The 24,295-nt window shown below is 36.4% G+C and overlaps 1 protein-coding gene across 7 annotated transcripts in view; it reads right to left on the reverse strand.

Annotated features, from left to right (window-relative positions):
* Window positions 1-24,295, reverse strand: part of FSTL5 (follistatin like 5) — a 270,731-nt gene that overhangs the window by 22,185 nt on the left and 224,251 nt on the right. For 5 of the 7 annotated variants that reach the window (XM_064148745.1, XM_064148743.1, XM_064148748.1 and 2 more), the window contains exons 11-13: window positions 10,144-10,170; window positions 6,168-6,286; window positions 45-194 (exon numbers count right to left, since the gene is read on the reverse strand). In XM_064148745.1, coding sequence (XP_064004815.1) covers window positions 45-194; window positions 6,168-6,286; window positions 10,144-10,170 — 296 coding nt within the window. The remainder of the gene's footprint in view (window positions 1-44; window positions 195-6,167; window positions 6,287-10,143; window positions 10,171-24,295) is intronic. The other 2 variants (XM_064148747.1, XM_064148746.1) reach the window with 1 other exon arrangement.

The raw sequence follows: 24,295 nt of genomic DNA on the forward strand, positions 1-24,295 counted from the left end.
TTGCATCCAAGTTACATATTAACTTTAAAATGAGAAATGAATACCTGTACAACTTTCTGAGACTGCACATCAACCACAAGAACTCTGTCAAGTGTGGGCTGAGTTACATAAATGAATTTGTCTTTTACATTAACAGCAGTTGCCCATACACAGCGCTGAGCAGGATCTCCATCTGCTTTGGGACAAACTTCATCCTATAATTTGAAAGAGAAAAGGAAAGAGTAAGAAGCAAAATAGTAAACACAGAAAGACTAATTGCACTCTTTCTTCTTTTTTATCTGCAAAATAAATTTAGGGAAAGAAAAAGGACAGGTGAGATTAGGACACAGACTAGTATTAGCCATTCTGCATGTTCTAAGTGCCACACAACTCATAGGCACTTCAGTATAAACAATGCATGAACTTTTTGACTCTTTCTAGACACAAAGGCAGCTACCACTGTTGTTTTGAGAAAGAAACCTATGTAAAACAATAAAACATGCAGAAATAAGGCATAAGCCAAGAGACCTTAAAACAAGGAATAAAACCTGTAGACACAAAGCTTTATAACTGTGCAGTACTGCTCTACACATCTGCACCATCACAATATCTTGCAAATAATCTATTTGCAAGTATTTGCTCCAAGTGAAAGCTGGTTTTTGCAAAAATTAAGTTACTTGATCAAATATGTAACCATATTTGGTAATTCCTTTTGTGAAATAGCACATTTTTCCATCAAATGGGCATCAAATTAACATAAAAACAAAGACCTGAAAAATATTCTGCTTGGAGCATGTTGAGCTTTTTTGTTTTCCTGACCTAGTCTTATTTCCCTCTTAATATTTCTTCTCTTCAACACAAGGAGCAATTTCACCAAATCATAAGTATTATTTCCTTTATGCACTTATGTGCTGATTATTTGTAATTTAGAATGCATCATCCAATATAACTGTTCACTGCAAAAATAATTACATGTCAGCAGATGATGACTTCAATGTCAAATGAACAGCAAGAGTTGATGAGATCTTAGAAAAAAAACCCTGTTTCTAAGGATCCGACTCCTTTTAAAAAGGAGAAAAATAATGTGAAAGAACAACATACCCAGTACTAAGAAATGCTTTTCAAGAAGACTAACTTTTCTATATCGTGAACAGACTTTGCCTGCTGTGTCTCTACATTTGAGAAAACACACTCAATCATTATCTGTCAAAATAAGAAATAAATCACTTTTGTGCTCTAACAGAGGAAATAGGAAAGCCAGTGCTTATTTCTATGTGGTTCTTAAACCTCCACAAGAGAAGGTCTTTCAGAAATCAAATTGATAAGGAAAGGTAACTATACTCAGGTACCATGGGATGACACACAATCAGCATCTTCATCAGAACTCAGAAATGAGTGAAAGAGTAAGATTTATTTTGCACTGCTAAAAAAACATGACCATTGGAAGGGAGAAGTTTTTTATATAATTTTAAAAGAATAACAGGTATAGTGACAAATGGGACCTGTAAATGTGGCTAAAAGATTTTTATTGCATAAAGTGAGACGCCAACGTGACCATATCTGTAATATGATGTGCAATCATCTGCCTTCTCTGCAATTGTCACTGCAACTGGAAGGTTGCTTCCTTTATCTCAAATTATTTTTTTATAGTTATTCTAAATCCACCTTTTCTTGGTTACAAGTTTTAACTAAACACATAACTACTTTTAGACTGCTCTGCACAGTTCTCTTTCTTCCTCAGAGAATGGCTTCTTCAAATAAGGCATCTGTAAAATGTCTACAACAGCTCTATAGTAGGTCACTCTTTTCACTCATGTCTCTCAGTGACTCACTTTAGTTTACATCATTTTTTGTTGATGCAGATTCTGTAAGGATAAATTCAATGTGCAATTAAAAAAAAAACCCTACCCATTCCTTTTGAAGGAAACCAAGTTTCTCTCCCAAGACAGTATGTTTATTTATGTTGTCATAAAACTGTCATCTGATGTCAACTCTCACTTAGCCCCAAAACATGAAAAATTAAAAGCATAAGATGTGCTTCGTCAAAGTAACAGTGAAAATTATGCACCAAAATTCTCATATCCAAAATAAAGTCTTTTTCCCAGCATGAATCTGTTTATAAAGCTTTTTTTTTTTCTCTCTCATTATTCAAACCTATATTTATCTTGATGCCTCAAAAATAGCTTCAATCAATGCAGCTCAAATCTTGCTTTTGAAAACTCAACATTTATCTGATTAAACAGTTTGGATTTTGTTGGGTTTTTTTTTATATTACAAGCAACATTTCTATGGCTCTACATTAATTTCCCCAGTGGTTGAGTAATTGGTTAAAATAATTTCTTCTTAAAATACAAGCATAAACCCACCATTTTCTTATTCTAATTGATATGTAAGTAATTCATGTTTCCTTAATTTATTCTGCAAAGAAATCCAAACAAAACAAACCCCCAAACCATCTGATAAAATGTTAATTTATTTCATTACTGTGTTTTTTTTTTTTCCACAGACTTTTTAATCAAAAAGTGACTTGCCCTGTAGCAGATTAGCAGATGGAAGAAAAGAAATCCTTAAAGTCTTTCAAGGTAGTCTCAGGCAAAAAAATCTCAAGAGAAAACATGTAGATCTATATGTGCAAATTCTATGTTTATAAATGTACAGAGTCCACAATATTTTAACAAGATCTGAGTCAAGCTCTTTAAGCATTTTAATGAAAGAATTAAGGTGATATCAACAGGTTGCAACAGTCTATGCATTATGACATTAATTTATATTTTGCCTGCTCTATATTCAGCTACTCTTCACTTGACATGCTGTAGTAAAAATGCAGACTGTGGACCTCTTCCACATTTGAGTTTTTTTCAACAAAGATTAATGAATTTGCATTTACTACACTTACCGTGCTTAAGACTAGAGATCAAAACAATTTATGTGAACTACCAAGTGTGATTTAAGTCCATTTTAGATGGAAACTTTGCTCTGTCATGTAATCACACTGATTATTTTGAAATAAAGGCTGTTGCTGCCACCTCCAGCGCATATTCAAATTCCAGCGTAAGATGGCCTGGTTTACTGATATACAGACATTACGTGTTAGTTCATGTAAGAAAGAGGAATTGAGGATTATGTTGAAACCAAAAGGATTTTTCCATTAGTTTCAACAAAGGCATATGTTTCCATTGCTCCTTCTTCCCTGCCCTGTCAGCTTTCTGAAATAATTACTCTAATTGGGATTCACTGGGAAGTGAAAATAAAAACACTTTTGAATAAGAATTAGAATTTCAAAGCTTTGGATAATACTACTTTGCAGAAGATAAATAGACACTGCAGTTTAATAAGGAAAACGTCCCAAACACTTCAGAGTGATGAGATGTTTAACAACTGAAAGCCTGTACTTGGACCATGGTTAAGAATCTGAAAACAGGTTAAACAATCAGCTGTAAAAGCTGGTATAACTACATAGTAACCTCCATCAGAAGACAGAAATAAGTTTATTCCTGTCCTTATTCGTCTAGAATTGTCACTGTCAGCCTAATAGAAACCTATTTTCATTTTATATTAATTTAGAAGATTCAAGTAATTTAGGAGATTCTGGGAAGGAGAGGAGAAAGCTCCTTGTAATTTCCTGTGAATCATGATGATCCAGTAAAACACAAAATCTTTTGCTTTACTTTAAACACAATGAAAGTCTAATTGATTCCCACGTTAGACACACACTGCTTTGCTGTACTAACAGTCACTTGCATAAGAGGCAATTAAATATTTAGATAAGGGCTCTCAAGTATATAGTTATTAAGAAATTGTATTTACCTTTAGCAAAATTAGCATACCTAAACACGAACAGGTGTAACTATTGCAATATTCATTCATAATGCAATGCCATGCCATGTGGAAACACCTTTTATAGAAGCTCAGCTAAAGGTAATTTATTTTGTTGACAGGCAAACAGTAAACCTGGGGATGAATGCTGCAGTGTCATGTGTAATATCCAGACATTTTCTATAACACTTCTAGTACCTAAGCTACACTGTGGAAGTTAGAAATACTCCCACACTTTAGCAAATGTCTGGCAATAAAACAGGTCTCCTAAGGTTTTACTTATCACTTGAACAGCTAATCTAGAAAAGTGTAAAGAAATGGGAGACCTTTAAAAGTATTTCCTTAAGGCATAGGTGGCCAGGGGAGCCAATGGCATCCTGGCCTGTATCAAGAACAGTGTGGCCAGTAGGATGAGGGAGGTTATTCTCCCCCTGTACTCAATACTGGTCAGGCCACACCTTAAGTCCCATTTCCAGTTCTGGGCTCCTCAATTCAAGAGAGATGTGGAGGTGCTGGAACATGCCCAGAGAAGGGCAACAAAGCTGGTGAGGGGCCTGGAACACAGCCCTGTGAGGAGAGGCTGAAGGAGCTGGGGGTGTTTAGCCTGGAGGAGGCTTAGGGGTGACCTCATTGCTGTCTACAACTACCTGAAGGGACACTGTAGACAGGTGGGGGGCGGCCTCTTCTCCCAGGCAGCCACCAATAGAACAAGGGGACACAGTCTCAAGTTGTGCCAGGGGAAGTATAGGCTGGATGTTAGGAGGAAGTTCTTCCTAGAGAGAGTGATTTGCCATTGGAATGGGCTGCCCAGGGAAGTGGTGGAGGCACCATCCCTGGAGGTGTTCAAGAAAAGAGTGGATGAGGCACTTAGTGCCATGGTCTAGTTGACTGGCTAGCGCTGGGTGCTAGGTTGGACTGGATGATCTTGGAGGTCTCTTCCAACCTGGTTGATTCTATGACATTCTATGACATTCTATATATAGGCAGAAAGCATAATTTCTGGATATATATTTACCACACCTACCCACAAACCAAAGATAGCAAAATAAGGACAAGTCTGCATTTACTTCAAAGTAAAAGTTATGAAGTAGTTGACTTTCCTGGTGTCATTTTTTTTTTTTTTTGCTAGAGTATGTAATTATTATGCTACTTTGGGTTTGAAAGCTACAAAAAGGAAACCAGTTTGACTTACCCATCCTGATTATTACCATATTTCAACATACACTTAAATTCCACACTGCACTTTATACCTGTAAAATTTTAACAGCCTTCTTAAATAATCAGCTTTTGAATTAAGCAGCCATAAAAAAAAGCTTTTTGGTTTATTTTTGGCTGTGTCAACCTAATTTAACTTAAGCAGCACAAATCAAGGTATGATTAGCTGTTCAAAGCATAATTATTCACACTAAAATAAATCTTGCTGCTGAGTACAGCAGCCTTTGACATCAACAGTAACTGAATAGGCATATACAGACAGTTCTGTTGTTATTTCAGTGTGCTTTAGATATTAGGGCAAAAACCCAAAATGTACAGCTCGTGAGATATTACAGATTTCAAGGTCACTCATTCAAGTTAAAATAATGAGATAAAGTAATTATTCTTGACAAGTGTCAGATCATATAGAGCAAGTCTTAATGTAGTGACTAGAATCAAGTGCTCCTGTGAGAACATGAAATGTTATCTAGCAACTTGATGATCAGTAAAGGAAAAACATAAATGGAAGTGCAGAATATTCTACTGGTTTTATGCATGCTAGACACGGAAACTACTGCAGAATTTGGTGAAATCAGCTGCAAATCTGTTAACAATAAAGTTGCATTGAAACTACTTCTATGAATTGTAAGTCAAAGATCAATCATCTTTACTAACTTCAGTGGAGCTGCAAAAGTGTTTATCAGGACAGGGATTTGCCTCATGACAGGTAACAGTTTAATATGGACAAACATTCAGTGGAGAAAAAGAAATCACTAAAAATAATACCTTTAGAGCTTTTATTTACTAGAGAAAGAATAAGTCCCTGATTCAGGGAGATACATTTAAGTGGGGAGATGGAAGCAAAAAAAATCAACAAAACCCAAAAACCAAATAAAAAGTAGAGAGCTGTTAAAGGAAAGGACTGGGAAAAGGAAAGACAGTCAAGGAAAATAAAGGGTTTGAGAAATATGCAGGGAATATTCAATCTAAGAGATTGAAAATATGAATTTGATCAAAGGAAATAAAAAGAAATAGAGTCTATCATTATATATTTATTAATTGAGAAGACATGTCTGAGTTTATCAAGCAGAAACCACTAAACTAGCAATAATAAATTCTTATTTAAGGAAAACTGTAACTGAGAAAATACTACAAATAAAATTTAAAAAATAACTTGCCTGAAAACCGAGGATTTTTTCACTAGGTTTAATATGTCTCTGAAATTCACATTCCACTGGTTGTATTACTTTGATGCCATCTTCATAAAAAACGTAAAACATGTTCCCAATTCCCAGACCTTAAGAACAAAAAACACATTGAAATGTATAAAATTAAATAATGACAAAAAAGAAAATCCTTGTCTTGAGCTAAAGACCTCATCACATTTTGGGTATGAGGTTAATTTGTTAATGTGTATAATGCTAAATACAGCTAATTCTACAACTTTTGTTGTAAAACTGAACACAAACTGTTACATTATTCAGAAATTTACATAGTTTTTTGTTTATTTGTTCATTTTCTCCATTGGCATAACTGTTTTTATGAGTACAGATCTGGAAATACATAGTTTGACAGCTGCAGTAACAAAAGTGATCTTATCAAATCATCTACACTGAAATCAAATTAAGATAAATTCTCCATGTGTCGTTATTATTCTTATTCTTCTGAAAGATGGAAAAGTTAATTTCTGCAATCAAAAGAGAAATTCTAAGTTATTTCTTACAAGTCCTATGACTTTTTTTTTCAGTCAGAAAAGGAAATATTCTCTGTTGGAGTTGATTGGAGAGCCAGCATTGGGCAGGTAGTCATTTCAAGATTGAAGTGTGACAAATGTTTACAGAACTACTAGATCCTTCTACCACAATGTTACTAAATGAGAGGCACGATGTAATATTTTCTGTAGAAGGTGGGAACCAAATCTGTAGCATGAAGTCTCATCGTATATGTGGTTATTCTCATGACCACAAAAAAGGACCCTCTCCTTAGTTTACCATGTGCCAATAAAGACAACAGTTGTGGATTTGCTGTGTATGCTATAACAGATGATTACTTCACATTGCAAAATTCTATGAAGAAAATTACCATTGTAACCAACTCTGACAGCTAAACTGAGAGATACAATTATGAAAGTATACATACATCCTTGGATACAGGGCCTAAGCTTTCACTTGACATAGTATTCATTATAATAAGACAGAGCAATAAGATCCAGGAAAAAATCTGCAGTAAAACTTATGTTAATAGAGATGAAAGACATCCTAACAACAAATAAAATAGAATGCTAAAGGTGGGGAGGGACGTATACTTTTGTATAGATGTATGCATGTATGCACACATACATTAAAGTTTCCGGTCCATGTTAGGAATCACAGAGGTAACAGTCAAACAGTCATTTAAAGGCAAGTGACATGCTTACAATCATCAGGTCATACCCTAAAAAAGCAACTTCAATTATATTTGAGAAATCTTGTGGAATAATTTACTGCTTCTGAGTTTTCCTAAAAAGAAAGATGGCTTTTCCTCATTTTAAATCAAATCTATCTATTAAGTGATTATCAAAAAGTGGTGCCATTTGTTGTAGCATTACAAGCAGGCTCAGGCTCAAGGAAAACTTGCCAATCATGTCTATCGTAAGCACAGGGTGTCCTAAGGGCAGTATGTCCACTCTGGCCAAAGGGTACTTTTGCATTATTTTGCAGGTAAATCATACAGTCTATGTGAGAAAATTACATCAAGGTCGTTCTTTAAAATATGTGTCCTGTAAGAACACCTGGAATTTGTAGATAAGCCTGACCAAGGTTAGGCTGCCCCTGCCAGTGAACACAGTGTAGATATCCATAGCTAAGCAACTGGCTTAGTGTGTCTTGGTGATAAATAAACATGCTGGCTGGGGACAAAAGAAGGCTTTCTCCCTTCTCCCTGGTCTCATTGACTACAGTATATTATAGTTATTAGCAGGATAAATAATACCAGAACATGAGGAAGTAAATCAGCTGGTAGCCCCAGGTGATAGAGGCATTTGATAAGCAGACCCATAAAACATCCTCCTCAACTGCCAGTACTGCAAGCAGGCTTTCTAATGTACAGATAATATTCATGTGCATTAACCCAGCCCAAAGTTTGAAGGCTTTATTTCCAATTTCTGGATAAGTAACATTCCTCAAAAACACTAAAGGAGACACTGTAAGAAATGTCCTTCTTCCATGTTAATACTAAGTTAAGGAAGTGAGTTCATATATTGAAGTTCTGCCTGTGGATCCAATGAAATAATTTCTTGTTCCAAGTTAATATGCCCCCTAAGCTTTTCTTCTGAACGTCACTACAAATACCTGTACAAATATCTATTCTACACACACATCTAATCATTTAGGCAAATTGCTTGCCTCAGAACTTCATGAGCCATTCCTCTAGAGACATCAGACCTAATTTTGCAGCCTTCCTCCTATCAAACCAAAACCAATCCAGCACACTCATAATACAATATCAGAAGCAACAACAGCACTGAATCTAACTGTCTAATGCTGATTAAAAAGAAAAAAGAAAGGTGGTAGTTTGGGGTTTTCTTGCTTACAGATTAATATATGCATATATGTGTAAATATTGAGCTGTTATTATAAAATTATTGTAATGTAAATTAATGTACTTTTAAATCCTTTCAGATCTCCTGACAGAGCATCTTTCTACACTTACACAAGCAAGTAATTGTGATAAGGCTTTTGTGTACATCATATACTAACATGCATTGCAAACACTAAAGCCTACCTATGGTTTAATGACCTTTATTGTCCTGCTAATCATCCATGCCTCACCCCTTCCCTTCCTACCTGTTAATATTTAGATAACAGAAAACAGCAGAGTATGCATGGCCTAGAGAAGTTAGTGGTGATGCTTATTAGTGTTTTCAGGGGACTGCTGTCCTGTAAATGAATTCTGACATTATGACCTGTAATAACATTTGTTGCAATCACAAAGCCAATGTGCAGGAGAAATTAAGAAAATCTGCTCTAGAAGATTATATTGAAATTTCATTCTCAATCTCTACTACAAATTAATTACTTTTAGTTTCACAACTGTGACAGAGTAATTTGAACACCTTTACAATAAGCACTCTGGTGATCTACTATTTTAAATTGGTCCTTATTGTGACAGAATTTAAGTTTTCCTAAGTGCTTTCTAACTGGCAAAAGCAGCAAAAGAACTGATTGTTTATATCAGCTGAGCAACTGGCAAAACAGAAATATATAAAAAATAAAACCAGTTCATGTTTGTAAATACACCAGGAAAATACCAAAGGCCATTGTGGAATTAGGCAAATGAAATACCATTCTTTTTCAAACTTCAAACCAGTTTATAATACATCTTTAAGAGACATGCAGAAATACCACTTGCAGCATGAATTCATAGCAGAACCCAATTAATTCAGAATATCAACAGTCTCCCTATGGAAACTGAAACAATGTCCTATTCCTGAAATGCATTCATGTCTAAATTTCACCTTTAAGAACAGGCTAATTAGAGCAACGAAATTAGCACACACGAAAACACTTTGATTATATTCTTCTTCAATATGCTACATGAGATGATCTCATATATATGAAAATGAATATCTATATTTGACAGTAAAATAGACTTCCTCTACCACAAACTGCATTTCCCCCTCAACATTTATTTACAAAACCCTCCTGAGGATAAGAAGAAAATGCCTGGTCTCATCAAGCAATCACAGGTACCTCAATTTTAATTTAACTGTTTATGATTATCATTTTTGTTTCATAAGAATTATTCACATAAGAAGATTAATCCCAAGAACATATAGGCTGCTGATTGGAAGCTTTATCACATCAACAAACAATTAAAAGCTACAGGTCTACATTTTAATAATGAGCTTCTTATGGTATTCCTTCGAGTCTGAACCTTTTGAACAGTTTATTTTCTTCTCTCTACTGAGAAGGAAAAGCAGTTCACAAAGATGTGAATATTTGAAGGATTATTTTTCACTGATTTTTTTCTTTCAATCAAATTCCTCAAATATTGCAAGAGGGAAGTAATTAACTGTAAAATATGAAGAAAAATTCTTAAAATACACAAAGGGAGCAACACATGAGCATTGTACTGTAATGCAGAAAATAGGAAAAAGGCCATCTGTATTAATACCTTGCTCTCGCCACAATATGTTCGCAACTGCAGCATGTAAGAGAAAGAAAGAACAGGAAACATAAATGAACAAGAAAAAAACAAACCATGAAATGATAATTCAGTTCTGAAATAACCTCCGATTCATTAAAATACTTTTACAAGTAAATCAATGGAAACACTGAATTGATAATAAGATTGAAGTTCTTCATGTCATGTGATAAAACTGTGCACAGCCATCACGGGCACTACTGTGAGGGTAAACCCCACCACCCCATTACACATACATCCCTCCCACCCAGATAACTACGTTAGCCTTTATCAATACTGTGCTTCATAATCCATTACATAAAGCATATGGAGTTTGCATACACATAAATTATGTGTGTTAATTACAGAAGATGTAATTTTCATAGTTTCCTTTAAACGCTGGACTTTGAAAAGGTTCATCTCAGGAAATAGTTATGAGAGAAACATGGAAAAGCAAAATGAAGGCAAAATAATTATCTGTATTGCAGTAACACGGTCATGCTACCAAAGCTGTCGCAGTATAAAGTGTGCCATTATTTTTGGAAGTCTGAGATGATAACTAAAAGATGGAATGGTAACCAAATAAGCACTTAAGTTTTTTTTACCATGAAAACATATGCTGCATTTGACCATCTTGTTTACAACTGTATTTCAGACCTTTGAGATCAATGAAAACTAATTTTCCTAGTTTTGGTCTTTCTGCCTGGGGAGAATAAAGAGAAAGCAAGTAAAATTTGTAAATTTAAAATATTTAGAGCTCAGCATGTCAAGGAATAAATTGGAGTAATTTGGAATATGCCACAGGTGATCAGCCACTGGATGGAACTGATAGCACTGACCACAACCTTTGGGCCTGGCAGTTCAGTTAGTTTTCAATTCACCCCAAAGCCTGTGTATCTAGCCCGTACTTCTTCACTTTGAAAGTGTTACGGGAGACAGTGTCCAAAAGCATTTCTAAGAACACTGTAAACAACATGCACTCCTCCTCTCATCCACCCTGTCAGTCACCTGATTGCAGAAGGCTTGTGAGTTTGACTGGGTATTACTTTCTCCTGATAAATCCGTGCTGACTGCTCCCAAACACCATCTTCACCTTCATGTTTTTCTGAAAGATTTGGGGCTATTTGCATGTATCTTTTTCTCAGGGATCAAGGTGATGCTGGTAGGCCTATTATAACTTGGATTCTCCTTCCTGCTCTTCTTATTTGCAGTCTGCAGAAACCTTGATTACCATGATCCTTCAAAGATTATTATCAAGTGTGGTCACACAATGCCACGGGCCATCTTGGCCTGCCTTTGTGGATGCATCCTACACAGGCCCTTGGAACTGTCCAGTTTGCTTAAATGGTCTCTAATCTGATCCTACTGACTGTGCCAAACTTCCTTCCCAGACTTTCCAACTCGTTTTGCATTCCTGGACCCAGTTTTGCCAGTGAAGACTGAAGTAAATAAGACCCTTAGTGTAACTTGCCCCCTTCCATGTCTTTGTCATCAAGTCCTCTGTCTTATTCAGCAACAAGCTCATACTTTCCCTCGCCTTGTTTTAGACATTGTTGTCCCTACAGAAGCACATCTTTGGATCTTCATGTTCACCACCAGATTCAGCTCCAAGTAGGTTTTGGAATACCCCTGCATGCCCAGACAGTGGCCCTGTATTCAGATGACAGTTCTGTGTTTGTCTAGGTCATCTCTTACAGCCTTTTTTCCTGTAATAAAGCAAATTAATTTCCCAGGGCAACCTGGATGAGTTTGTTCTAAATTACTTTTCTCTTCACATTGTAAGGAAAGAATCATGCAATATATGACACTTGAGGTCCTGTAAATTTAGTCATAAAGTTCTACTTTCTATCAGCCTTTTTACTAGGGGTGACACAGCAATGAAAATAAAAAGTAATTACAATTATTCAACTGTGTGGAACTATACAGCATCAAATTAACTGATTTAAGATGCTAAGAACAGAACACATTAATTTGTGCTAATGAAAAATGATAAATACGGTACTGATTTCTGGTCAAAAAAATAATAAAAGAGGATTAAAATGAGTACTTTAAAAGCCTCACAGTTAATTAACAAATCAGTTTGAAGGACAATAAGACATTATTTAAGACTGCAATATAAAATCATAAAACCAAACCATTACCTCACCTAATACAGATCAAGAAACTTCACTTATTTTTTTAATCAGTCCTATCTATAATTTTTATTTTAAAAAAATGCTCATTCTTTGCAATGTTAGAACAAGAAAAACATCTGTAGATAGAAAGTATGCTAAGGAACATAATGTTTACTTTCCTGTTTTAAGCAAAATGAACATCTTCATCCACACCATACACTCAATTCTTGGATATACATAAAGATGCAAAAATACATAATTATGGATAGGTCTTAGCTAAATCTTCTGACTGAAAATCAATGTCTTCTCTTGTGCTGCTTTCCCTTGATTTGTAAAATAAAAAAATAAAAAAGGATATCCAAATAACACAAAATTGTTAAATAATATCAGGAGATGTACTGGGACCCTCGCAGAAGATGTATTCAATGAGCTGACCTTGAGCCAGCCATGTATGCTACACCAGCTTTGCTCTTACGGCTTGAGAAGCTTGTATGTCAGCGTGGGTAGCTCCTACGAGGTCATATGCTGGAATGCCCATAATAGCCTGTACCACACACTGGTGACTGTTGTGCCAGAAATAACACTGCAGTCTGACAGAAGATACATGTCTGTTTACTACACAAAATAAAAACCACCTCCAGTGGAGGGAGAAAGACGTTCACAATGGATAGGATCTTCAAGCTGTGCCTTGAAAAAATCCATCTGGAGTTCATCTGATGTACAAGTGCAAGGTGCTCAGCACCTGAAGGGATATAAAATTTACTTGCTATCTATATTCCTCTTTCCATACTATCTTATTAAAGCATCTATTTTTATTACACCACGTGTTGTTGGGGCATTTATACTGACAACCAAATAGTACCATGCCCTGTGTTCCTCTCCCCTTCTACCCTCCCAGTGCAGGACAAGCGAGACCTCATGTCTTCTTGAAAGACAAATTATTTACTTGGTTTTTTAAACACACTTATGTCTCCATAGAAAACACTTTATGATCCTTATAAATCTATTCTGTACTTTTGTGCTCAGGCCCAGCCTTTGATTATGAGTAGCTAACATAATATCTGAAAGTCTACTCTTCACTTCAGTTATTCATTTCCTACACAGGTAGATGACAGTAAGTTACACATTTTTCAACAAACTCTGCCCCTAGTACTTCATGAAATTTTGCAGCAGTTCCCAACAGCAGTACAGATCATTATGCCCTTTGGATGGAAACAAGAATTGCAAAAACCCATGATATTTCTGTTACTAAATGACTAAGAGGGTGCTACAATGTCACTTTTCAAAAAAAGAAATCTACATCCTACTCCTTTTTATCATACTAGTAATAAATATTACATTGATTTTTCTGTTCCAAGAGCCAATGTCAAAGCTTTTAACCATGTCAACTAAAGTGTTCTTCCTCTCTACTTTTTTTTTAATCCAAATATTCAAAGCATAAAAGTTAGAAATCAAGTGTATGTGTAATATTTATATTCAGTGAGTCTGGAGGTTAAATACAGCTCTTCTGCTTCCTATTTGTGATATGATTAGGCATTCACATTATCAGTAATCAGCACACAATACTACATATATATATAGATAGATATAGGCACAGAGAGGAAAAGAAGATTAGGGCAGTCAGATTTGGAAAAGGATCTTGTTCTTAAAGTACACTACTTCATGTCTCTTCTTCCAGACAACCAGCAAAAGAACAAGGGGACACAGTCTCAAGTTGTGCCGGGAGAGGTATAGGCTGGATGTTAGGAGGAAGTTCTTCCCAGAGAGAGTGATTTGACATTGGAATGGGCTGCCCAGGGAGGTGGTGGAGTCACCATCCCTAGGGGTGTTCAAAAAAAGACTAGATGAGGCACTTAGTGCCATGGTCTAGTTGACTGGATAGGGCTGGGTGCTAGGTTGGACTGGATGATCTTGAAGGTCTCTTCCAACCTGGTTGATTCTATGATCTTCCTCTAAAACCAGGTTTTGCTCCCATGCCTCAGTGGTCATTATCCAAGAAAATGCTAAACATGCTTTTAAAAAGCTATTAAGTTTTTTATTATTATTATAAACTGTTATTCTTTTGTATCTGTTCTATATATTCGTAGTTCACCTGAAATTTTCCTTTTATTTTCTTCTGGGCATTATGTATCATGGACACTAAATATTTTCATAAAGTGTTATTGTTTTGCACTGGCACTCAGGCAAAATGAGTATCAATTAAAATGTTCACATACAAAAAATTTCCTAGTTTGCCTGACTAAGAGAATAATGCAATTTAATATGGATTTAAGAAGCCTGAAAAACAGCACAAAGACATATTTTACATTTTATATATTACAATAAACAGAGGGGAGGGAGTGTGGTCGGAAATCCACAGCTATCTTCAGAATTCAAATAATTATTAGGCATGGATATAAAGCTACTGTTGTTAATTCCATGTTTTATCTCATGAAAACACAGTCTTTGTATTCTTTAATTACCCAAATTTGTGTCAGAATGTAACAGCTGATCGATAAAATGAACAGTTTCTATCAGCTCATTTTGTTATACCTTGCAGCATCAGATAGTAAACCACTGTCCCTTTCCAAGCCTTCAATCCCTTAATGGCAAGAGGTCATATGCAGGTGTCAGAAAATAGGACAATAAAGAAGATGCAGTATGATCCCATAGTAAAATTGCATGTAATTCAACATTAATATTCAGTACTATCCATCTGGAATCTCTTGTACTTTTAATTACAAAAATAAGTAGTCTCAATATGCCTGAAGGGCTGTTGTATGCTTACTTCACTGATGGCCACCACCATTGTCAACTGTTCTAGTCAATCATATGCACATCATAAAGAGACTGTATCTGTTACCTTATTCCTTTTTCTCTCATTTTTAGTGCATAAAACACATGCCCTTATGTTACAGAGTAAATCTACACCATCATTACTGGCTGGTTGCTGAGCCACAGAAGTTTAAAATTACTTTGATTTTAAAAAATAACATTGGTAAAAGTGAAGACCGGGTTAAGGGGATTTTTTTTTTTCTCAAATTCAACTCTCAAGCAGAATGAGAACATTCATAGAATCAACCAGGTTGGAAGAGACCTTCAAGATCATCCAGTCCAACCTAGCACCCAGCCCTATCCAGTCAACTAGACCATGGCACTAAGTGCCTCATCCAGTCTTTTCTTGAACACCTCCAGGGACAGTGACTCCACCACCTCCCTGGGCAGCCCATTCCAACGGCAAATCACTCTCTCTGTGAAAAACTTCCTCCTAACATCCAGCCTGTACAGTTATAAGAAATTCAGATTTGTTAGGTTTACAAACAACTACAAATATATATAAACCTTACCTGTAAAGCAGACAAAGCCTTTTTTTCCCAAAAAAATATCTATTGCTTGCTTCAACTATATTTGAAGCAATTATGTCAATACAAATTCTATCATAATTCTATTCAGTTCTTGTGCAACATGCATTTTAATTTCATTCCAGGTTACATTAATAATACCTGGCTTTATGATTATTAAACTACTCTTTAGTAGTTAAAAGTCACAGTTAACACTTTACTTTTGGTCAAATATGACCATGTTGTCTTATTCTTCTTTGTTTTCCGTAAATCTTGATAATGAATCATGCTGAAGTCCCTTCCCATAGCACATTAATACAATCCAGTCTACACTAGTAGGATGAAAAAATAGTTCATGACCTGAATTTTCACCCTGTACTTGGAAGTCTGAAATAAAGTCTTTGCCTATGATGCTGTCAACAAGTATAAACTTGTTTAGCCCTGCCATAAAATAAAATGCCAGCATAAATTATCTCTGAGGAAATTAGGTAAATAGGTATCATTCAGTACAAGGTGTGACAGGAAGATTCTATTAAAGTTGCATAAATCCTTTCAGAGGATTTTAAGCCATAAATCACAGTCAAAAGGCTTTTAGTCTCATTCCAAGTTCTAGCCAGTGGAGACGCCTGGTTGCTTATGATGGCCATAAACCTGTCAAGTCAGTAGCATTCAGTCCACATAATCTCTGGTTAGGTGATAGGACTATGACATTACATAAAAAAGGTACAGTTAGACATTTATCTACTTAATGGCACAGAGCAGGTATATTATTTTTTTAATTTAGCCCCAGGATACCTTGTGAGAGGCAGGTAAATTTTATCCTGCTTTGTGTGACGAGGTGAAAGAATTCATAGCATTGCTTTGCAATGTATGATAATGTCATAGTGAGTGAACTGGGTTAACACTAGTCTGTGATTAATGATCAAAAGTAAAAGCTACTAAATATTAAAATATGATCAAGTACTGTCAAACTTGTCTTGAAAATGCCTTAATAGCAGTACTTAATAACTTTTTATTCTGAAAGTTGTCTCTCCAAGGTGCACACTTATGTCTCAATGAAATTTAAAGAAATACTTAAGAAGTTATATTAATCAATGACAAATTAAAGTGCATTTTATAATGTGAGGTTTTGGAAAATATTAAAAGAAATTAAAACAGTAGAACAGAAAAAACCAACCAAACAAACAAAAAAACCCCCCAAACCAACAAACCTACAAATCTCTTTAAGGGGAACAGCATGATTTCATGATCAATGACTCTACTTTTATAGAATTATGTTAAGTTGAAACTGAGAAGAAATCAAAGCAGAACTGATATACCTGTCAAAGTGATTGACAAAGGGGAAAAAATACAGATTTTACAATTATTTTCTTTCAAAATATTTTACTGTTAGTGAAGATAAAGAATTTTAACTATCTGAAAATCACCCCTGGAAATACCCCCTTGTCTTTGATGATCAACTTTTAAATTAAAAAAACAAATAACCCTGGCTTTTGTACTGTCAGATTTTCTTCTTTAGATCTGTAGGTTACACTGGTATACTCTATTTTCTTATTTCAATTTAATTTACCTTCCTATAATTTTTTTTAAGATCACAAAATTATTTATTAATACTCCTTTTCTATGTATTGTATTCCATACTCAGGTAACATTACTGTTATTGAAAAATTAAATTTAGACCCAATTTAATTGGTGCTAATACTGTCTGAATGTAACCTGAATAAATAAACAAATAAATTAATAAACCCCACAGATGGTAATTGTCATTTCTCTATTTGTGAATATTGTACATTATATGAACAAAAAGGATCTCACCCACATCTTGCCCACACTACTCATAAATATATTGTCAAGGTACACTGCCAAATCACCTTTGTTCTATATTTCAGTTCTTCAGCTTCCAGACAATGTTTCAACAAGAGCAAGCTGAAGGGTTATCAAACATTGGAACGATCTGCCCAGGCCAGTGGTGGAGATATTTAATCAGCATGTGGACCTGGCACTTAGGGACATGATTTACTGTTAATCTTTGAGTGCTCAGTCGAGGGTTGGACTGGATGATCTTTGAGGTCTCTTTCAACTGGATGTATTCTGTGATTCTGTGATACGAGTTTGCCTTATGGCTTCTAGGACTTGGGTGGGGTTGATCTAAATTAGTGTTTGACTATCAAAGGTAGTCATCAGCATAAAACTGCATTTGAGCTGTCAATTTATGTGCTCATTTTTAAATGCCGCTAAATCCAGCACTATGGAGGAGAAAACTTTAAGGTAATAAAACATTTCAAAATTCTTTAAAATGCATCTGTAGGTTCTGTGAGCTATAAAATGAAAAGTCATCTTTGTCAGTTACTGCAGAGATGCTGGAGCATGAGAATAAAAAGAGAAATAGCAGTTACAGTTAACATCCCATTTTTGTGGTAATAGAAGTTCCAGCAGCTTGATAGTGCTTTACGCCAGTGCAGCAACAAAGGCCCTCAAAGTCATCACAAATGCTTGCTAAAGGTAGACTCATAGAAGAAAGATATTTTGTGATACCAGAACTATTCAAAGTTTAAAGTATACCAACAGGAATCAGAATTACTTTTTAATGTTCATTTTACAATACTCTTCTATATTTTTGTCCTGCATTTGCACAGAGTCAGGATAATAACTGAAAAGAGAAGCTGATTAAATACTTTCTACCCTATGAAGGAACAGAAAAGACAGTAAATGGTGCGTGGTAAAGACAAATATTTAAAATAACCAGGTATAAAGGAGGTACATAAAAATATTTGGTACAAGTTGTTTTGGATGTGTGGTCTGGTGCTATTAGTTTTGAATAAAATTTTGAATATATCATAAAGTTCAAGATGAGCACCACTATATATGCTCCTAGCAGCTCCCCTACTCCCTGAAACTTGGTAACTCAAGACCATTAAATAAACTAAAGTGCATTTACACTAATACAGAGCACAGGGAAGAAATAGGAGGAATTGAAGCAATTGTACATCAGAAAAAACTATGATATAGCAACAAGAGGAGGGCTAAGGAGAATCTCTATCCTTTACTGGATGCAGGGGGGAACATGGTGGTAAAAGATGCGGTAAAGACTGGGGTATTTAATACCACCTTTACCTCAGCTGTTAGCAGTAGGACCAGTTGTTCACTAGATACCCAGGCCCCTGCGATGAAAGATAGGGATGGGGAACAGAATGAAGACTCAAGATGAGTTGGTTACTGACCTGCTACAGCACTTAGACTTTAAGAAGTCTAAGGAACTGGATGGCATTCACCCAAGGATACTGAGAGACCTGGCAGAAATCACTTTCCATCATTTGCCAACTTTCTTGACTAACTGAGGAAGTTCCAGTTGACTGGAGATTGGCAAATGTGGCACTCATGTACAAGAATGGCCAAAAGGAGGGTCTGGGGAACTACAAACTTAGCAATCTGAGCTTGGAGCCAGGGAAGGTCATAGAGCAGATAATCTTGAGTGACATTATGCAGCATAGGCAGGGCAACCAGATGATGAGGCTAGTCATCAAGGGTTCATGAAGGGCAGGTTCTGCTTCATGAATGTGATCTCCTTCAAAGACATGGTGACCTGCTTAATGGAGGAAGCTATAGATGTTGTTTACCTGGACTTTACTAAAGCATTTGAAATTGTCTCCCACAGCATCCTCTTGGAAAAAGTGGCTGCTCATGGCTTGGATGGGTGGACACTTTGCTGATTTAAGAACTGTTTGGGTGGCTTAATTTAAAGAGTGCTGGTGAATGCAGTGAAATTCAGTTGGTGGCCCATCACAACTGGGTAGTCTCCAGGGCTCAGTATTGGGGCCAGTTGTCCTTTAATGATGATCTGGACAAGGAGATTGAATGCACTCTCAGTAAGTTTGCAGCTGACACCAAACTATGAGGGAGTATTGATATGCTTGAGGATAGGGAGGCTCTACAGAGGGACCTTGATAAGCAGGATGGATGGGATGAGGCCAGCTATTTGAGGTTCAACAAGGCCAAGTGCCAGGTCACACAGCTGTATTATAAGAACCCCATGCAACACTACAGACTTAGGGAAGAGTTGCTTAAATCTGTCCAGCAGAGAAAGACATGGAGATTGACTGACAGCTGGCTGAACATCAGCCAGCAATGTGTTCAGGTGCCCGAGAAGGTCAGCAGGATCCTGGCCTGTATCAGGAATAGTGCGACACGGAGGATCAAAAGCATAATTGTCCTCCTGTACTCAGCATTGGTGAGGGCACACTTTGAGTCCTATAGTCCATGCTCTTACTACAAGAAACACACTGAGATGTGGAATGTGTCTGAAGACAGGCAACAAAACTGGTGAAGGGTCTGGAGATCAAGTCTTACAAGGAGTGGTAGAAGGAAATGGGGTTGCTTAGTCTGAAGAACAGAAGGCTGAGGGGAGTTGTTATCACTTTCTACAACTACCTGAAAGGAGGTTGGAATATGATGGGTGTCAGTCTCTTCTCCCTAGTAACAAGTGATGAGAGAAAATGAGTTCAGGTTTCATCAGTGGAAGTTTAGATTGAATATTAGGAAAAATCTCTTTACTGAAACAGTTAACAAACACCATAATAAGCTCCCCGGAGCAGTGGTTGAATCATCCCTAGAAGTGTTTAATAAAGGTAGAGATGTAGTACTGAAGAGTCAAAAAAAGAAAGAGAGAGAATCAAAGGAGGAAACTTTGCAATGGAAACTAAGCATAATTCTGTATTAGTGAAACTATTTAATAAAGCAAACTAACAAGAGAAATGAGGGATTCTTCAATCTTCTGTGCCTCTAACTCAGGCAGATATATTTCTGGAACAATACACTTCAGGCAAACAAAGCATTAGATCTGTATTCAGGCAGAACGAGATATAATTCAATGTCTTGTGAAAAGGAGCAGATGAAGTTAGATGAAATGGTTCCATCATGCTTAAATCTACAGAGTATCTGTTCTGAAATATCAGATTTTACTGGAATGAAACTAAACTCAGATTTGAAAGAGTTGGATCTGATAATCCCGAGGGTCTTTTCCAACCAGAATGTTTCTGTGACTCTACCGCTTGTACTACAAATGTGATTACGCCAGAGACTCCTAACACAGATTAGTTCTTTCAGGTATTATTAGAGGTTCATGACAGTAGGTGAGACTGCTGTCCTCAATGAAATTTGGACTAGGTTGTTAATCCCCGGAATGCTTTCACAAGTCATTGTAGGGGTTATCCAGCTATCACCCAGACCAGCTCTTTCATTCTCAGCGGCTTTGACTGCAAACTTGAGGGAAAGTGAAATTCACAGCACAAAACCAGCTTCCAGTCTCTAGAGAACTAAAACAGCACAGCTCTTGCATTCTGAAATATTTCAGATGCTATTGTTGTAGGAGTAGCATGTACAGGTCTATTCAGTGCACATGCTTCATGACTCTTGTTGACTAGCAGTCATAATGCTCAAAAATTAACATTCTGAAAAGGTTGTTACGAAGGGGCTAGTTGAAATCTGAGTTTGGGGGGAAATGCAGTAAGGCTGATTCAAAAGTTACTAAATAATTTATTAATATACACAAAACAATTCCCCCCAAACTTATTTACAACTACTCACACAAGCTCTTGGATGCAGTTAGCAGAACTGTTTTACAGAATGTCTATGCAATGGAACTTTGAAAGGTTCTAGAAATGTCTTTGCTAGAGAGTCTGGCAGCTTCATGCACCGCTTGTGAGGTCAATTAAATTCCCTTACCAACGTGAGTAAAGAATTCAGATTACTCACCAGTCCTAATGTCTGTGGCCCAAAACATAGACAGGAAAATATTCAGTGGAAGTCCTGTGGCGAATTCCACCTGGGCTGCAAAGTGGCATCAGCTGCTGGCTGAGGCGGCTGAGGTGGCAGGCGAGCAGCAGGTGAGCGAGAACAAAGGAGCAGGCAAGCAACTTTTATAGGACAATGGCCGAGGCTAATGGTCTCACTGGCCACACACTCACCCAATCACCTCTGGCAATCACCCAAACAGACCCCAAAAAGGCAGAACCCACAGGCTGCTGTCTGCCAAACACGGGGGGCGCATAGGCCTTGCATGCGACAGGGGCGTGGGCCTTATGAAACCCCTCTCAGGCGACCGGATTAAACCAGTCTGGGCTGCCTGGGTTTCTTGGTCCTGTTTTCCCGCCTCTGGCTGCAATGCAAGACAGGACATGCTCAAGCCCATTCTGTGCCCTTTGGGACTCCTCACCACAAAGGTATATAAGGAGCCAGTAAAGAAGGCACAAGAAATAAAGAGGTAATTAGAATGCTTGTTTTCTTTATGAATCTGGGGAGCTAATACAGAAAAGCCTAATATATATTGGGAAAAGAAAAAAAAAAAAAGTTTTACATTTATATTAAATATTATAATAGTTTCCAGTTACAGTAGAGATTTTATGAAACATTCATTTAAGGCCAAATTTTATCAGATTAAAATACAGTTTTTCCAACAGAGATTTCAAAATCTAAAAATTCTCAGGCAAGGGCCCTGCTGGGAAGAAGAATGGAGAATAAAGATCACATTATAAAATGTATGCACACCATGTAGAAATTAATGAGATAACAGGGCTTGTTCAGTCTTAAGGGAAGAAGGCTTTGGCAGCACTTAACAGCAACCTTCCAGCACCTACACAGAGGTTCTCAAGAAGACAGAGTAAGATTGTTCACAATTGGCATTGGAAAAAGCAGCCAGGCTTTCACACACAGAAGCTTTTCAGGTCTGACACAGAAGTGACAGACTTCAAAGCCTGAAGAAGAATTACTGAAAGTTTAATTAGTAAAATCTCATTTAGACACTTACGTGATGGAAATCAACACCTTTGTGTCAGAGGTGGTTAAGATGATACCTTAACAACTAGGTAAATAAATGTTATCAAGATTATCACATACTATAAACTGTTTCTACATAGAAACCTTCTTTTGACTGTTCTTTTTTGTTTGCAGATTTTCTTTTAGTACATAATTATATTCCAATATGCTATCTTATCTTAAAAGGCAGGTTAAATGAAGTGTTCCTCTTAATAGAACAACAGAAATCTCTGTCTTATCACGTATCTCTCTTATCTGTTTTAATTGGCACTAGAAATAGTGTTATTCTCCACATGGATTAAAAAGAAGCAGCAATATAAGATATACATCGTCTCTGTGTGACTACAGAAATTTAATGACAAGGCATTAAAGTGACTAGATACTCCTGGATGCAACTCTGTGTCTTAGATATGATTATTAGGTAGCTTTTAAGAGATCATTTTACACATTTTTCCTCCCTTTCTTTCTCCTTCAGTGTTCTCATTAACCTATTCTCTTTCACCTGCTGCTGCCTGTGTCGTCCCTTTCTTCCTTCACATTACTGACTTCTCCCACTATGCCTACAACTGTTCTCTTTCACTTTCTCAATCTACTCTGTCTTATTCTTCCTTACCTACCTTTCTTTGCATGCTACTTGCAGAAACACCTGAAAAGCCAAGAGCACTTTCACAAAGGCCCATGGAAGTAAGAAGAACAGTTACACTGAGAATCTGCTCTGTTCTAGTAGTTCTAAAGCCACTCAGCGTGGTTGACATATCCAGAACTCTACCAAACTCCCACGAAGTGTCCATTTACTTTGAGATTTTCTACTGCGTCAAACACCAGATAAATAGTTTCTGTTGCAATATGTTCTAGAAATAATCTCACTGCATGAATCACCAATATCTAGTCCTATGTTGTGATATATGAAAAGCTTTGAGTAAAATGACTGTGGCATTTTCAACACCTTTTTTTTTCCCCATAATCTCTTTTTCAGGAGTGGTCATAGTACATTAGCAGAAACATTCAAGATTGAAAGCAACAAAAAAACTTTAACTGGATGCAGCAACAACAGAATGTGTCAATCAGATGATTGCTATTACAAGAATTAAAAAGGATGTGATAAGAGACAGCATGAGACATTTCTCACCAGTACTTATAACAGATGTTTATACAGGTACTATAAAACTTTCCATGAAACACTCACAAGCCTAGGAAATAGTGTACACGTGTTTTAACACAAGTGTTAAGGTTAGCGACTTTCAGCTACAGAATGAGTTAACTGGTAAAAGACAATACTGAAGTTAAGCTATTTTAAAGAAAATAAATTAGTTCCTCTCTTCTGTGACAATGTCAAAATCAAAGCATATTTTCAGTGTTAATTTTAGTGCACACTGAAAACATAAAAAAGGGTTGACACGTTAAGAAAAGACTAAACTATTCTTGAGTCAATCGTCTGCTATTAAATATGCTACCTATGTGTCAGAACAATGGTTCAGCAATCTGTGCTGGCATACGTGGAACAGATCTGGATGACAAAGCACTTTCAGAGTATTTTCTCCTTCAATTCCATCCAAAATTACAATCTTGATGATGAATCATTATCATTAAATTATAATGACTTTTCTTGGGAAGTGGAATTCACATTTCTAGAACTAAAAACATTAAAATATGCTTTGGCATCCCTATGTCACACTGTATGACATATCTTTTATTTTTCTACTAGAATCACACTTCCCACAGCTCAGTATAGGTTTGTCATTTAACCTACTTTTTTCCTGTTTATAATCCAGATATGTGCATTACGTGCATCTGTCACCAATGCTTTGAATTTTGAAAACACAGTAGTCTATCAACATCTTTAGGCACACAGATGAAGGAAAGCTTCAATTATTTGACAATCTGTTTCTCCATAATGGC

Source organism: Pogoniulus pusillus, chromosome 9 (assembly GCF_015220805.1).
Source record: "Pogoniulus pusillus isolate bPogPus1 chromosome 9, bPogPus1.pri, whole genome shotgun sequence".
Lineage (NCBI taxonomy): Eukaryota > Metazoa > Chordata > Aves > Piciformes > Lybiidae > Pogoniulus > Pogoniulus pusillus.